General features: G+C 42.4%; 1 protein-coding gene across 1 annotated transcript in view; it reads left to right on the top strand.

Moving 5' to 3' along the window:
* The window catches only part of LOC126184483 (dynein axonemal heavy chain 5), a 976,026-nt gene that overhangs the window by 51,213 nt on the left and 906,444 nt on the right, over positions 1–18,369 (top strand). Inside the window, exon 2 of the mRNA XM_049926874.1 lies at positions 17,945–18,100. Coding sequence (XP_049782831.1) covers positions 17,945–18,100 — 156 coding nt within the window. The remainder of the gene's footprint in view (positions 1–17,944; positions 18,101–18,369) is intronic.

The following is an 18,369-nucleotide window of genomic DNA, read 5'->3' on the forward strand; positions in this document are numbered from 1 at the left end:
CAACGTACATTTCGCGTAAGGATCGTGAAGAGCAGATAAGAAAAATTAGTTTTTTTTTTCTTTATTGTAATTTCATTCCCCTGCCCCAGATGGGCAGGGGAGGGCTGTCAGCAGCACAATCCGCCGCTCTTCAGCCGAGTGACATGACAACTAAAACAAGAATAAAATAATACATACATAAGGAGATAAAAAGGGGAACATAAAACAGAGTAAGGGGAGAAAATGGAGGTAAAAATACACTGACACGTACACGTTCATTGGGGACAGTTAAAAAAGTCTCCAGAAAGTGAAAAAACACAGTTGGCGATTCTTAAAACACAGAGAAGACACTGGATGCGCATGCACAGGTTAAAAGTTGGCCACAGTATTAAAAACACTCCGAAACAACACACTTAAAACCCACTTGGAGCACACACGACGAAGAATAAAACTACCAGGTGGGACCTGCCGAGAGAAAGGTCAGAGAGGATGGAAAAGGAGGGGAGAGCATGGGGCAGCTGGGGAAGCGGCGGGATGAAGGGAGGAGGGGCAACCGTGGGTTCACGAAGAGGCAGGAGACACATGGGGCGGGAGAGGAAAGGGAAGACAGGGCAGGAGGGAGCGCAGAGACTCTGAAAGAAGGCACAAGAGATGGAGGAGGAGTAGGAGGGGAAATCCGCTCAGAAGGAGGGAGGGGGGGGGGAGAGGGAGCCCTGAGGAGGAGGCAGGAAGAGGGGGTTAGAGTTGGTAGGAAGGGTAGATGTCAGGGCGAAGCTCATCATCCGGGAGGGGTAGACGGTGGAAGTTGTGTTGGGAAAGGAGATGGAGGGTGAAAAATTAGGGTTAGTATGAAGGAATATAGACGTTTGTTTTTCCCTCACCCCATTTGAGAGTGTAACACGAATGTGAATGACTAGTAGTGGCACAAGATACCTTTTGCCATGCACCATGTGGTGGCTTATAAAATGTGTACGTAGGTGTAGCTACAAGAAATATCTTAGTCCAAAATTTCTGTGATTACAAAGCTGGAACCCCTCCCTTATACCAATTGTCTGTAATTGTTACCCACCATGAGAAATTAGAGACAAAAGAGATTTGCCTCTAAATGGCCCAAAACATCGCCCAGAGCGAATGAAGATTCGCCGTTCATAGTAAAGAACGGCATTTCCAAAGCGAATGTTTTATTTATAACAAAATGTCGTGTACATAGTTCCACGTAGTCAGTGCGTACACAACTTTCCCACTAGAGCGCGCCCCGCTAAGCACAACAGCGCAGGCGCAGCGCTCGTCCGTCTCCGCACTACGAGATGGCGCTGCCATAAAGACGGACCAAATTATGCTTCCGCCGATCCGCGTATTGATATGTAACGCAACCAATGAGATTGCTGCTAACATAGAACCTTTTCTCCTCGCTGATCACACTCGCGCTGTGATACATGAACGCTCGAGGTATTATAACGAGTGTACAGACCTCCGATTAGTGAGTCTGCATTTGTCTGCACGAGTCTGTACCAGTCTGCATTAGTCTGTACCAGTCTGTATGAGTTCTACATTTGTCTGTACCAGTCTATAGTCAAGTTTCAGTCTGCGCCTAATAAGATTACCATATTCCTGTACATAGCCATGAAGATAAATGTATAGACACTTTTGGCCAGTATCAGAGATATATGTGAGAATAAGATTAACGTACCAATACCAAAGGAACTTCAGATTGTCAATTGTAAATAGCATCCAGAACCAAGTTAAGTAATTTTTATGCTTGTCATTATTTTAATAAATGTGTGTGAAAATTAATCAAGTTCTGTTTAAAGTTGGTTACCGTCAATCTGCTACTCTAAGCGTGCAAGTGGCATTTCTATCGTGTGACCTAATGGCAGAAGATAAACACGCCACGATAAGACCACAAGACATATTGCTGACACTCGCCTACTTCGTTAGAGCGACAAGTCGAATAATCTGATAGTGTGTGTACTGAAGGTCTTACAGTACGCACACCACACAAAAGTGTCATCCTGCGCACAGAAATACATCGTCCTCAAAACCTCCTTGATGAGGCTATATGCCGTGGCGCCCTAGATACCAGGCGCCGATGACACTACGCACAACTAATTCCTCGTGAGGGTTGTAGCTAACTCTGCCTCTACAGTGCAGGCGGCACGGAACTTCGCAAGCCCGAACTCCGCGGCCAGACCAGCAGAGGGCGTCAACAGCACTCTGGCCAGGTCGTCAGGCTGTGTACACTACGACAGTAAAGGTCGTTGGAAAATCGCACCTCTTCATGAATCCACCATGTCATGCTCCGAAAATAGGCCCGCACGTATCCATCTGCGAGGTGGCTATTTGGGCCGACGCACGAGCTCCAGACAGAACTTCCGTCACAGCCAGCAACCTGCAGACTTCCACTACGCCATGCCAAGGACTGGTCCATCGACTTCTGGACAGCACACCGCCTCGTCAGCTAGAATCCTCAAGTGATCACTGATGTGCTCGTTGAGACTTGGTATAAATGTACTGCTGTTCTTCCTCTTAGCGAGATAATGTCACACTGGAAGTTTATATCCATTTCGGACTTAGATATTTCCTTACCGTTGGCCCTCAAGTTTTCTTCAGTGAGCACACCATAAAAGTAATTAAATGTTTATTCTTCGTGACTGAAGCTTGTAAATCTACATCTACATGATTACTCTGCTATTCACAAGAAAATGCCCGGCAGACGGTTCAATGAACCACCTTCAAGCTGTCTCTCTTATTTTATCGTGATGATCATTTCTCCCTATGTAATTGGGTGCCAACAGAATGTTTTCGCAATCGATGGAGAAAACTGGTGACCGAAATTTCATGAGAAGATCCTGTCGCAACGAAAAACGCCTTTGTTTCTATGATTGCCACTCCAATTCACGTATCATGTCTGTGGCACTATCTCCCCTATTTCGCGATAATACAAAACGAGTCGCCTTCTTTGAAATTTTTCGGTGTCATCCGTCAGTCCACTTGATGCGGATCCCACACTGCACAGCATTACTCCAGGATAGTGCGGACAAGCGTGGTGTAAACAGTCTCTTTAGTAGACCTTGTAACACCACAGCTCTTATGCTGTATGAATTTATTTTGCTTTTGCTTTATTTAATGTTACATTGTTGATCTTCTGTAAGTGTGATTGAATCGATAACATAAAGTTGTGTACTCTTTTCTTTGTCAAACCTTTGATGTCGTGATTTGATTCTATGCAAAGTAGTGTATCTGTAATTTAAAGTTCTTTGTCCCATTTGGAGGGAACAGAACTTATTGTATGTAATTGTAATTTTGTGTGAATAATTTTTTGTAGAAGTGTCAATATGTGAAAATGTTCTGTTTTATTTAATGTATTTGTTTGCTGTTATGTAAATTGCTGATCCTCACTTAGGGTTCTTAGTTAATTTACATGTAAATGGTGTGGTGGTTCCCCTCAGGAACGGAACTGTGTAGCGCGCGCAAATTGTGGTTGGCCTAGGTGGAAAAGGTGGAACTGATAGTCAGTCGGGGAAGAGCAGTCAGTCGGAGACGAGCTACCAAACTGTGCACTGCTATGTAAAGTGTGCTTATCGTGCTGGTTCCGGGAGAGGTTTTTACTGCTTCTTTCCAAGGCCTCGGATGGACGGATAAATAGCTGGAACTATTCTGGAATTTGTATGAATCATCGCCATGAAGATACGATAAAGTCCGGCAATTCTACCTGCAATCCCACCTACCAACATGCAGTTGCCACCACATTGCGCAATCACTGTAACGTAATACTATATTGATGTACAGTGAAGGATCAGCCTAATGGATGTGTTAGTGTGCTGAAATATAAGGTAATTCATATCTGAAATTATTTACCTACCTTGATTTTACTCCTCATCATAACACCTCTCAGGGTCCTCTCCGTTTGAAGTAAAGTGATTACCGAGTGTCCTTACTGAAAGTACATTGAAGCCTAGAGCTCTGTTAAATAATGCCTCTTGAACTTATTAAAGAGAAAGTTAAAGTCAATGATAATTGCTGAAAACAATTTTCCTAGTAAAACTGCTTATCAAAGTACTGTTGCTAACGGTAAAATTAAAAGTCCTTAAGTAAAGTAAATGAACACATTGTTGCCTGTAGTAAATTCTAAAAGGAGAGTCAGTTTCTTGCAATTTTGTCAACATTGTGTTTCGTTGTAGTAAAAGTGATAAAGCTGTAGTTGTGAAACGTTACATTCTCATGTTTGCCAAGTGTTTGTCTCTCTAGTGTATTAGAAGTGCACATTAATAATAATGTTATAAAGATCATTCACTTTGTGTAAACCCTGAAAGTAATAGTGTGTTTCGGTATCTGTTATAATTCTGAAAATAGTTCCTGCTGCTCTAACTGTTAGCTTCAATCTTAAAACATATGTGCGTCAGAGTTCATTGCACTCGGGTGTGGCTGTTTAGGTTGTGTTTGTCCGTTTCAGTTACTTATACCTGCTTTCTTAAACGAGAACGTTAATCTTTCTCTTGCCTAATTAGGCTGGCGACCGTTTCCCTTATTCTAGGAATAGTATAGCTAGGCAAAATTTTGTTTGTCACTATTCCAATATTTACGTAATTCTGACTTTCATATCCGATAAGCCACCTCCGTTAGGAACAACACGGTCAATTTAACAAAATTCCTCTCAGAGGGTAACACTGTTCTGTTGCTTTGTGCCATAGTTGCTTTTACAAAATTGTTTTATGTCACAATCTGCTTCTAGCATTGAGGTTATGGTACAGTAGTAGCAGAAAGGGAGTGTTATACGTGGCTTTTCCGTCACAGGACTATTTGTTCTGTTGGGGCATACTACGTAATAAACCAAATTTGGTAATTGATTACGTAAGCTACGTAAACGCAGTTGTAGTGTTATAACCTGTTGCACCTTCTAAGGGTTCTGCCAATGAATCGCAGTCTTTGGTTTGCTCAACCCACAACATTATCTATGTGATCGTTCCAATTTAGGTTATTTGTAATTGCAATCCGTAACTATTTAGTTAAATTTACAGCCTTCAGATTTGTGTGACTTATCGCGCAATCGAATTTTAGCGGATTTCTTTTAGTACCGGTACTCATGTGAATAACTTCACACTTTTCCTCATTCAATTGCCACTTTTCACACCATATAGATACCGTCTCTAAATCATTTTGCAATTCGATTTGGTCATCTGATGTCTTTACCAGACGGTAAATAACAGCATCATCTGCAAACAATCTAAGAGGGCTACTCAGATTGTCTCCTATGTCGTTAAATTAGATCAGGAACAATAGAGGGTATATAACACATACTTGGTGAATGCCGGATATTACTCCTGTTTTACTCTATGATTTTATGACTTTCCGTCTATTACTACGAACTGTGACCTTTCTGACAGGATATCACGAATCCAGTCGCACAACTGAGGCGACATTTCATAGGCACGCAGTTTGGTTAGAAGGCGCTTGTGAGGTTGGTTAGTTGGTTGTTTGGAGGGAAGAGACCAAACATCGAAGTCATCGGTCTCATCGGATTAGGGAAGGATGGGAAAGGAAGTCGGCCGTGCCCTTTCAAAGGAACCATCCCGGCATTTGCCTGGAGCGAGTTAGGGAAATCACGGAAAATCTAAATCAGGATGGCCGGGCGCGGGATTGAACCGTCGTCCTCCCGAATGCGAGTCCCTTGTGAGGAACGGCGTCGAGAACCTTCTTGAAATCTAAAAATATGTAATCAATCTGACATGCCTTGTCGATAGCACTCATTACTTCATGAGTATAAAGAGCTAGTTGTGTTTCACAAGAACGATATTTTCTCAATCCGTGTTGACTGTGTGTCAATAAATCGTTTTCTTTGATGTACTTCATAATGTTCGAACAGTGTATGTTCCAAAATCCTACTGCAAATCGACGTTAGTGATATGGACCTGTAATTCAGCGGATTACTCCTTCTTCTCTTTTTGGGTACTTGTGTGACTTGAGCAGTTTTCCAGTCTTTACGTACGGATATTTCTGTGAGCGAGTGGTTGTCTATAGTTGCTAAATGTGGAGCTATTGTATCAGCATACTCTGAAAGGAGTACAGTTGCAAACTGATGTGGTCCGATGGCTTAATGTGAATCGATCTATTGTTTCTTGGAAGTGTCCTTCTCCGTAATAAATACAACTGTAATGTCGCCTTTTCAACCAATAATAGTTTGAAAAAAAATTTTATGGATAATTTGAAATCGACCCGTTCCCCTTTGAAATACTCTGGTGCCTATTAGATTCTTTGTGACACTTGCTCTTCTTATTACATAGGACAAACAGGACGTGCCTCTACAGTCAGATACAAATAACACCTTTTAATAAAAAATGGTACTGGCACCCAGAATTCGTCTTTTGCCGACCACATTCTGATTACAAGTCACGCGACTAAAGCTGTTCACGACATCAACATTTTGCACACTGAGAAGAAAGGGCGTAGATTAGATGTCCTCGAAGAATTAGAAATTTTTAAACATCTTTCTCGAAATGGTGGCTTCATTCTTAATGAGCAGCTAAAATTACGTAATAAATGCTTTTTCAACTTTATAAAGCCTTTACTTGATATTTGATTTCGTGATCCCTCGTGCACTTATCGAAATATTTTTCCCATCTAAGTAGGTTCATAATTTTTTGCTCATTAAATGGTTCATATTAACTAAATTTCATGTTATACCATTTTTCTTCTCGCTGAGTTATTCAGCTCCCTTTTTAATTCTGTAATGGGGTTTTCAGCCTTTAAACTGTACTTCTAAGCTCCTATGTAGACAAATTGTTACCATTTCTGCTGCTGTCAGATAAACTATTGCCTCTTACATCATGTATTGGCTCAAATGGCTCTGAGCACTATGCGACTCAACTTCTGAGGTCATCAGTCGCCTAGGACTTAGAACTAATTAAACCTAACTAACCTAAGGACATCACACACATCCATGCCCGAGGCAGGATTCGAACCTGCGACCGTAGCGGTCACGCGGTTCCAGACTGAAGTGCCTTTAACCTCACGGCCACACCGGCCGGCTACATCACGTATTAAATAATGTTCATCATAATATTTGTCTGCCTATATTTTGAATGCTAAGTAGCCTGTTTGTATTTGCGGCTACTAGATGGCACTCTTAGTGTAATGTTCACCTGCCCGCAATTGCCAACGCCGGCGCCTCAGTTATACTACGTCCCGAGTTCGAGTCTCGGTCCGGCACACAGTTTTAATCTGCCAGGAAGTTTCATACCAGCGCACACTCCGCTGCAGAGTGAAAATCTCATTCTGGAAACATCCCCCAGGCTGTGGCTAAGCCAAGTCTCCGCAATATCCTTTCTTTCAGGAGTGCTAGTTCTGCAAGGTTCGCAGGAGAGCTTCTGTTAAATTAGGAAGGTAGGAGACGAGGTACTGGCAGAAGTAAAGCTGTGAGGACGGCGCGTGTGTCGTGCTTGGGTAGCTCAGTTGGTAGAGCACTTGCCCGCGAAAGGCAAAGGTCCCGAGTTCGAGTCTCGGTCCGGCACACAGTTTTAATCTGCCAGGAAGTTTCATACTACCGTAGCTCGACATGTGTGAGCAATCCATAGTGGCTTGCCTTCTATGTTTCCTATTTTAAAAATTTTGTGACTAAAGCTTTATCGCTTGATATTGATTTTATACGTGACATGTAAGTACTGTTTCTTTTTTGTACTGCTAGTCAGTACTTACACACAAAAAATTTTTTTTCCAAAAATTTTGTACTAAATTTAATAAGCCTGTGTGAACGTTTTACTTCTGATGAAGGCGCACTTAGTAGTTGCCGAAATATAGGTCAAAAGACTTCATTTTTGCGTCCGAGGGCTGTTATTGCTTTTAGTTTATAATTTTTCGTTTTGTAAATAACGAATCAAGAGAAGTTAAAGACAGATTCGTAGGATTTTATGAGGTATCCAAAGACCGTTGTGCATATGGCATGGCCACTGTTTCGTTGCAACTGCTAAACAGTTGGTATATTGATAAAAAAAAATTACTGGCGCAAACACACGATGGTTGTAGTGCAATGGCAGGGAAAAATTGTGGTGTCCATTCTAGTGTGAAACCAGCATATCATCATGCTCTCTTTATCCAATGCTAGGCAAATCAGTTAAACCTAGTCCTCTATGCTTGCAAAAAAAAATCACGCAAGTAAAAATTTTTGTGTCAAATCCATCAGGATTTCAAGCATTTTTTTAGCCATTTCAGTAAAAAAGCGAACTTCTGAGGGAAAGAGGATTTAGTGAAACAACGTGAAATTTTCATCCACGCGCTGTAGAAATCATTATTCTTCTCTGTGCAGATATGAGAACAACATTTAATGATGTGATAGACAGTGAAGAGTGGGATGATAGTTCTTTACATCAAGCAATTGGGCTAAATAGTATTGTGAATGATCAGACTTTTTTCTACTACAACTGAGCAATTCGATTTTTCAACATACAAGTATCTTGTTTCACATCTTGCAGAGTAAAGCTGTGGGCGTAAGACACTGTAAACTCGAAACTGAAAACTGCATTAAGACCGTTGAAAGACTAGGTATTGAGGAAATTATTCTGAAATGCTAGTGGAAGCTAAGAGCCTTATAATTTCAGCAGGAGTATCTCAAATTAATTTTGACGAAACAGAGGCAAGTATTCAGAAATTGAGAGGATAACATTAGAAATAATGAATGCAGTAGTAGTAAAGATGGAAAATATATTCCAAGTCATTCCTCAAACAGGTTTTACAGAACCTGTAAATGAGAAAAAGTTGTAGGGTTACCGAAGGCCAAATAATTTCCCGATACGTGAAGTTAAAAAGCTATTTGAAATATATCCTTTCTTTGACAGTGAAAAACTGAAAGGAGAACTTCCGTTTAGCAGTGAGAATAAACGCCTAAAGCCTCAGGACCTCCTTAAATACATTGTAAACATTGGATTAAAAAAAAAGTTCCCTGAATGTGAAATTACTGTCGTTGGTTCCTACAATTCCAACAGCCACTGCGTCCTGCAAAAGACGCATAAGTAACTTAAAACGCCTTAATACCTACTTTCGCACCACAATGACATACTGTCGAACTTGGCGATTTTGGCTACAGAGAAGGGAACTATGAACTCTTCAACCAAATTGCAGAGTTAATATCTCGTGTTATCTAAGTTTCGCCCAGAAAAAGGACAGGAGGATCGAATTAATTTATAAAAAGATGTAACGGTGAGTTACTATGTGTTATACTTTTATTAATTTGTAGCTGTTTAATATTTTTATGCTTGGTTCAACTGAAAAATCGGATACAACTCGTCGGTTTTGACAAATGACGTCATTATTTTAGTAATAGAATTAGTCTGTTTATTTTCGAGAAGTAGATAATAAATCGGTTATCTTCTGTAGCAAAGCGTCATAATCGTAAACAAAAAGAAATGAATGTGTTGTTAAGAGATAGATATTGAGCATGCTTTTCGTTGCTTGTGGTAATTTTAAATCATTTGTGTACAAATTTTGAATTATACCTTTGATAGTGAGTTATTCCAATTGCTGTCTCCTCTGCAACTGATTCTTACCTATACTATGTAGGTCAACTGAAGAATAGGATACTAGTACTAGAGAAAGTAAAAAGAGTTACATACATCTTGTACCTCAGTTGAACTACGAAAGTTGTATCCTATTCTTCTGTTGACCTAATAGGTCAGTTGAAGTACAGGTTAAAAATTTTACATTTGTCGCTTTTTTTCTCCTTCACTATGACCAGTATCCTATTCTGCAGTTGACCGGTATGGGGCAACTGAAGTACGGGATACAAATTTTACGTTTGTTTCATTTTTCACCTTCGCTACTGCCAGTATCCTATAAGGTAAACTGAAATACAGGATACAAATCTTACATTTATTGCCTTTTTTCGCCTTCGGTAGTACTAGTATTCTATTCTTCAGTTGATACCTATGTAGGTGAGCAGAAGTGCAGCCTCCAACTTATATATGTCAACTAAAATTTCCATGCCAATGTTACATATATCGCTTTTTTTCTAGCACTATTATCCTATTCTTCGGTTGGCTCATACAGATCAACTAAAGAATAGTGTACTAAGACTTTCTGTTGTGAAAAAAGCGATATATTTAACATTACGTTCGAAATATGGATATACGTGGAATGTGTCCATTATCTGATTTCTCTGTGTTACATTCCTTTGTTTGTCAACATTCGTCTGTAATTTTGCAGTACATTATCTGTGGCAATTTGTGACGTTAGTTTTCAAAACCGATGGATTGTATCCCATTCTTCAGTATTCCCCATTTATTTATAAGAATTTCTGTAGTAGTTTCAATCTTAGTAGAAATGCGTAGCTAAGTTACTTTTTCAGTGTTTCTGTTTTACAAATTTTTGTTTTAAGATTTTTTCTTTTTTCAGAACTCGTAATTCTCAGCCTATCCTACAGAAAATGCCGCGCTTCGCCACTGTCTCTCCGTAGGTTACTAATGTTCCTGCCGCAGATGTTGACCAATGTTGTGAGGTTTTCCATTTTAGCTGAGGTCGGGGAGTACCATATAGGAATTAGAGGTCATCAGTGATCTCTCAGGTTTTCTCACAGCGACTGCTTAATAGTGTGCTTCCGGGCGCTGTGCCGAGTTGTTGTTTCCATCTTATACACAGTACTTCGACGACCGACCCAGTCATCATCTTCAGGTGCTGCGAGTTTTGCTGTTTGTGCACTCGCTGCCTGGACTCCAAGTAGAATGGTTGATAAGGTAGAAACAACTCGGCAGAACGCCCAGAGGCACGCCATTAAAGCACATCTGCTGGGGTAGGCCTGAAGTGTATAGTGAAAAAGCGACAAGCTTTATTTAACGAGAAACCTACCTACCTCGTTACGCAGTTTCACCACACCGGAGTACTGTGTCCTCCAGTTGAGAGGAGAGGTCATCAGTGATCTCTCAGGTTTTCTCACAGCGACTGCTTAATAGTGTGCTTCCGGGCGCTGTGCCGAGTTGTTGTTTCCATCTTATACACAGTACTTCGACGACCGACCCAGTCATCATCTTCAGGTGCTGCGAGTTTTGCTGTTTGTGCACTCGCTGCCTGGACTCCAAGTAGAATGGTTGATAAGGTAGAAACAACTCGGCAGAACGCCCAGAGGCACGCCATTAAAGCACATCTGCTGGGGTAGGCCTGAAGTGTATAGTGAAAAAGCGACAAGCTTTATTTAACGAGAAACCTACCTACCTCGTTACGCAGTTTCACCACACCGGAGTACTGTGTCCTCCAGTTGAGACACAAATTGTAAGGTCAACTATGACCATGATATTATCACTTGCTTCCCATTTACAGCCTACTTATTACGCAGATGTTTACCTACTGCGAAGTTTTGTTTCTTGTTTTTGTCGATGTTCTCTGAGATGTGAACTGTTCCGTTCAGCGTACCAACATTACTGCAGAGAGAAAAAAAGAATTTCAAGCGATACGCATCTGTTTGTAATGTACACAACTCATAAGATATGGAAACAGAAAGCATGTGGTTCATGTAATGTTCGGTATTGTCATTAATAATCTCACCGGACAAAAACAAGTCACCCGCAGGAAACCTTATGTCAGTACCATGTATCATAGCCTCTAGACTTGTTAAGACTCAATTCCCCGAGTCAACAAGTTTCTTCAGATGCGCCATATTCAGTTGAATCCACTCACTGATTATTAGATCCAGTAGAACCATTATCAACTGCCTGGATGTTAAGAGCTGCGTTGAACCGACTGTTGCAATAGTCCCAGACATTTCCCGTTACACTAAGGTGACAAAACTTGTAGCGTAGCGATATGCGCATATACAGATGGCAGTAGTATCGGGTAAATAAGTTATAAAAGGGCGCTGCATTGGCGGAGCTGTCATTTGTACTCAGGTGATTCACGTGAAAAGGTTTCCGGCGTGATTATGACCGTACGACGGGAATTAACAGACTTCGAACGGGGATTGGTAGCTGGAGCTAGATTTATGGGATATTCCATTTCAAAAACCGTTAGAGAATTCAATATTCCGAGATCCACAGTATTACGAGGGCAGTTCAATAAGTAATGCAACACATTTTTTTTCTCGGCCAATTTTGGTTGAAAAAACCGGAAATTCCTTGTGGAATATTTTCAAACATTCCCGCTTCGTCTCGTATAGTTTCATTGACTTCCGACAGGTGACAGCGCTGTACGGAGCTGTTAAAATGGCGTCTGTAACGGATGTGCGTTGGAAACAACGGGCAGTGATCGAGTTTCTTTTGGCGGAAAACCAGGGCATCTCAGATATTCATAGGCGCTTGCAGAATGTCTACGGTGATCTGGCAGTGGACAAAAGCACGGTGAGTCGTTGGGCAAAGCGTGTGTCATCATCGCCCGCGTGCGGGCCGGCCGTGCACAGCTGCGTCTCCTGCAATGGCGGAGCGTGCGAACACACTCGTTCGAGATGATCGACGGATCACCATCAAACAACTCAGTGCTCAACTTGACATCTCTGTTGGTAGTGCTGTCACAATTGTTCACCAGTTGGGATAATCAAAGGTTTGTTCCAGCTGGGTCCCTCGTTGTCTAACCGAACACCATAAAGAGCAAAGGAGAACCACTGTGCGGAATTGCTTGCTCGTCATGTGGCTGAGGGTGACAACTTCTTGTCAAAGATTGTTACAGGCGATGAAACATGGGTTCATCACTTCGAACCTGAAACAAAACGGCAATCAATGGAGTGGCGCCACACCCACTCCCCTACCAAGAAAAAGTTTAAAGCCATACCCTCAGCCGGTAAAGTCACGGTTACAGTCTTCTGGGACGCTGAAGGGGTTATTCTGTTCCATGTCCTTCCCCACGGTCAAACGATCAACTCTGAAGTGTATTGTGCTACTCTTCAGAAATTGAAGAAACGACTTCAGCGTGTTCGTAGGCACAAAAATCTGAACGAACTTCTCCTTCTTCATGACAACGCAAGACCTCACACAAGTGTTCGCACCCGAGAGGAGCTCACAAAACTTCAGTGGACTGTTCTTCCTCATGCACCCTACAGCCCCGATCTCGCACCGTCGGATTTCCATATGTTTGGCCCAATGAAGGACGCAATCCGTGGGAGGCACTACGCGGATGATGAAGAAGTTATTGATGCAGTACGACGTTGGCTCCGACATCGACCAGTGGAATGGTACCGTGCAGGCATACAGGCCCTCATTTCAAGGTGGGGTAAGGCCGTAGCATTGAATGGAGATTACGTTGAAAAATAGTGTTGTGTAGCTAAAAGATTGGGGAATAACCTGGTATATTTCAATGCTGAATAAAACAACCCCTGTTTCAGAAAAAAAAATGTGTTGCATTACTTATTGAACTGCCCTCGTAAGTGTGTCCCGAAAATACCAAATTTCAGGCATTACCTCTCACCACGGACAACGCAGTGCCCAACTGTCTTTATTTAACGACTGAGAGCAGTGGCGTTTGCGTAGCGGTTCCAGTGCTCACAGACAAACAGCATTACATGAAATAACCGCAGAAATCAATGTGAGACGTACGACGAACGTATCCGTTAGGACAGTGCGGCTAAATTTGGCGCTAACGGGTTACGGAAGCGGACGACCGACGTGACGCCGGCACGGTAGCTCAGCGTGTTCGCGGTCAGAGGGTAATGTGCCCTCTGTAATAAAAAAACTGAGTTAACAGATCAACTACGAACTTATATGGATGTCTTACGACGTCCGCCTCGAGCAGATGCAGCGAACTAAAAAAAATAAATAAACTACGGTGTCGTAGCAGGCGGAGAGGTGATACTCCGACGTGGCGCGTCCCAGGTGGCGGATAGGGGGGTCCTCACCGGTTCACCGGCGGACTTGAGCGAAATAAAATAGCTCTCGCGGACCAAACACTAAACAACCTCTACGGCTAACAACCGTAGTTGTAACTCGGAGCTTGCTCCATACAAGGTTGACTACCTTTGAAAGTCAAACATGGAAGGAAATCTTTCAAGGAAAAATCCACCGCTTGGCAATAACCAAGGAAGACTGCACTCGGATACGGTGGGCAGTCACCTGAAAGATAACGAACTGGAACTGGGAGAATATCAAGGAGGATTTAGATCCTGGAGAAGCTGCCCAGAACAGATAATCACCTTGAAGTTAGTTATGGATATCTACAAAAGAAGGCAAAAACAACTAGTCATAACCTTTGTAGATTTCAAAAAGGCGTATGATTGCATCCATAGATCTTCAATGATGAAAATATTAAGGAATTTTGGACTTCATCCTAAATTAATAAAAATGATACAGTTAACCTTAACAAACACCAAATCCAAAGTAAAATTTAGAGGAGAACTATCTGAACCATTTACGATTAAAACAGGGTTGAGACAGGGAGATTGTTTATCACCATTGCTATTCAATTGTGCTCTTGAATATGTAATGAGAGAATGGTACAAGGAAAATCCTATGAATATTAAAATTGGAACTAAGAAAGATAAAATAAACCTAAATTGCTTGGGATTTGCTGATGACCTAGCATTACTAGCTAATAATATTCAGGAAGCCACGAAACAAATAACAAGCTTACAAAATATAGCACAAAAATTAGGACTCCAGATATCATTTGAAAAGACTGAAATAATGGTAACAGATCCACTTGTAATAGATCACATCACAGTGAACAGTAGGGAAATTAAAATAGTGAAACAATTTAAATACCTGGGTGAAATTATAACACATGAATTGGACGAGAAACCTGCATGGCGAGCAAGAACTAATAAAATGATAAAAGCTCAAAAACTAACATCGTCTACGTACAATAAAAAATGTCTATCAATTAAAACAAAATTAAAACATTACAAGACGGTGGTTCAACCAGAGGTTACATACGCAAGTGAAACTCTTTTTAAAGTCACCCAGAAAAACAGAATTGACAAAATTTTAAAAGTAGAGAGAAGAATTGCTAGAACATGCATAAATAAGAAATATCAAAAAGCTGGGCAATGGCGGATAGTTCCAAATGAAGTGGTATACAGAGAACTGGAGCCCATCACCGATACTATACGAAAGAAAAGGATCTCTTTTTGTGGTCACATTCTGAGGACACCAGAAACCAGATCATCAAGGAAAATTATTGACAAACACTGGAATTTGAAACAACAAGGAGGATGGCTTAAGGAAATAAGAGAGGATATGGAAGAACTGGAAATAACTCTGGATGATTTGCAGAACAAAACGCCAAATTTAAAGAAGTTGAGGGACACAGAAATAAGATTTAAACCAAAAATTGACAAACGACGTACAATGAAAAGGGTATTTACAGATGAGGAACGACGAAAAACATCGGAACGAATGAAGAGATACTGGGCCACTCGGAAGGGGAAAATACCAAAGAAGAGGACCAGAAATGATTGACTGAAGTGGTCCAATGAGGCCGTAAAAGCAGAAGAAGAAGAAGAAGAAAAAAATAAAAAAAAGTGCGTTTGCTAACACCCCGACAAAGCCTCGTCTAGGCTCATGATCATGTCGGTTGGAACCTAGACGAGTGGAAAACCATGACCTATGCTGTCGAGTCCTGATTTCAGTTGGTAAGAGCTGATGGTACGGATCGAGTGTGGCGCACACCCCGCAATGCCGTGGACCCAAGTTGTTAACAAGGCACTGCGCAACTTAGTGGTGGCTCCATAATGAAGTGTGCTGTGTTTACATGGAATGGAATTGGTCCTCTGGTCCAACTGAACCGATCGTTGACTGGAAATGGTTATGTTAGGCTACTTGGAGACCATTTTCAGGCAAACAAAGATGCAATTTTTATGGATGACAGTGCGCCATGAGACTGGGCCACAAATGTTCGCGACTGGTTTGAAGAACATTTTGGACAGTTCGAGCAAATACTTTGGCCACTCATATTGCTCGACATGAATCCCATCGAACACTTATGTGACGTAATCGAGAGGACAGTTCGTGCAGAAAATCCTGCACCGGCAACACTTTCGCAATTATGGACAATTATAGAGACAGCATGGCTCAATATTTCTCCACGGGACTTTCAACCACTTGAGTCGATGCCAAGCCTAGTTGCTGCACTATGCCGAGAAAAAGAAAGTCAGACTCATTTTAGGAGGAATCCCATGACTCTTGTCACCTCAGTGGAAAAGAGGTAAAATCGGGACTCACACGCCTCACTGCAAGACTCCGCTCAGCTACTTCAAGTTACGGTATTGCTCGGCTAGTTAAAGACGTATAACTTCATGTGACGTTGTGAGAGCCTTTTGGGTGTTTACCGAGGCAAAATGTCCACTGCATGAAGTTCCCTTCGTCAGGTTCTCACGGAAATAGTTTGAAATGGATCTGCATTAATTGACAACAGCGGTGTGGCAATACGTACGTGCAAATGCTAAAGCTCATTGGAGCTGTTCTCCAGTACTGGCCATTAAAATTGCTACACCGAGAAGATGACGTACTACAGACGCGAAATTTAACAGACAGGAATAAGATGCTGTGATATGCAAATGATTAGCTTTTCAGAGCATTCACACTACGGTTGGGGCCGGTGACGACACCTACAACGTGCTGACATGAGCAAAGTTTCCAACCAATTTCTCATACACAAACAGTAGTTGACCGGCGTTGCCTGGTGAAACGTTGTTGTGATGCCTTGTGTAAGGAAGAGAAATACGTACCATCACGTTTCCAACTTTGATAAAGGTCAGATTGTAGCCTATCGCGATTGCGGTGTATCGTATCGCGACATTGCTGCTCGCATTGGTCGAGATCCAATGTCTGTTAGCAGAATATGGAATCGGTGGGTTCAGGAGGGTAATACGGAACGCCGTGCTCGATCCCAACGGCCTCGTATTGCTAGCAGTCGAGATGATAGGCATCTTATCCGCATGGCTGTAGCGGATCGTGGAGCCACGTCTCGATCCCTGAGTCAACAGATTGGGACGTTTACAAGACAACAACCATCTGCACGAACAGTTCGGCGGTTACCCTTGACGCTGCATCACAGACAGGAGCGCCTGCGATGGTGTACTCAACGACGAACCTGGGTGCACGAATGGCAAAACGTCATTTTTTCGGATGAATCCAGGTTCTGTTTACCGCATCATGATGGTCGCATCCGTGTTGGGTGACATCGCGGTGAACGCACATTGGAAGCATGTATTCGTCATCGCCATACTGGCGTGTCACCCGGCGTGATGGTATGGGGTGCCATTGGTTACTCGTCACGGTCACCTCTTGTTCGCATTGACGGCACTTTGAACAGTGGACGTTACATTTCAGATGAGTTACGACTCGTGGCTCTACCCTTCATTCGATCACTGCAAAACTCTATATTTCAGCAGGATAATGCACGACTGCATGTTGCAGGTCCTGTACGGGCCTTTCTGGATACAGAAAATGTTCGACTGCTGCCCTGGCCAGCACATTCTTCAGATCTCTCGCCAATTGAAAACGTCTGGTCAATGATGTCCGAGCAACTGGTTCGTCACAATACGCCAGTCCCTACTCTTGATGAACTGTGGTATCGTGTTGAAGCTGCATGGGCAGCTGTACCTGTACACGCCATCCAAGGTCTGTTTGACTCAATGCCCAGGCGTATCAAGGCCGTTATTACGGCCAGAGGTGGTTGTTCTGGGTACTGATTTCTCAGGATCTATGCACCCAAATTGCATGAAAATGTAATCACATGTCAGTTCTAGTATAATATACTGTATTTGTCCAATAAATACCCATTTATCATCTGCATTTCTTTTTGGTGTAGCAATTTTAATGGCCAGTAATGTATAACGTCTTTGCGTCGACTCATGTTACTGAGCTCATTCCATACAATCAGTTGCCACATACACACTGCTTCACTGTCAAGATTCGCCTGAACTGTCGGGGATCACATGTCCAGCTGGTAGTATTTCTTCACCAACTGCAGCGCTCTAAAGCAACCAGAGTGCTTTTTAAAGGGTTATTAATATTTTCCATGAACTCAGTTTAACAATGAAATAATATGTATATGACCAATAATCTGTGCTTGGGTGTTGCAGAGGCGGCGCGAGGAGTGCGAGCGGAAGGCTCGCCGCGGGGAGATGGACCCGCGGCTCGAGTTCACCTTCCAGCTCCTCATCGACGGCACCGGCCTACCGCGCACCGAACTCATGGACTACGTCTTCGATGGAAACATGGTAAGTACCAACTTACACTCGTACCTGCTCCTAATTAACATTTACTGCTCTGGATAAGGCCATTACAAAACTGAACCATCCATTTTTCTACCTAAGCCAAGGCCACCATGGAATCTGCGTTACCCATCCACGGATCACGTTTGATTTCATGCTAACGGCCATGTATCCAGACGAAACGACGTCATTCTTTGCTTTAACCCACGGCTCCCTAACGTTTGAAGAGGAGTAGATACCCTTACGGCAGGGAAGCTGGAATGTAGGCGGCGCTA

The sequence above is a fragment of the Schistocerca cancellata genome, chromosome 4, assembly GCF_023864275.1.
Source record: "Schistocerca cancellata isolate TAMUIC-IGC-003103 chromosome 4, iqSchCanc2.1, whole genome shotgun sequence".
Taxonomy (NCBI): domain Eukaryota; kingdom Metazoa; phylum Arthropoda; class Insecta; order Orthoptera; family Acrididae; genus Schistocerca; species Schistocerca cancellata.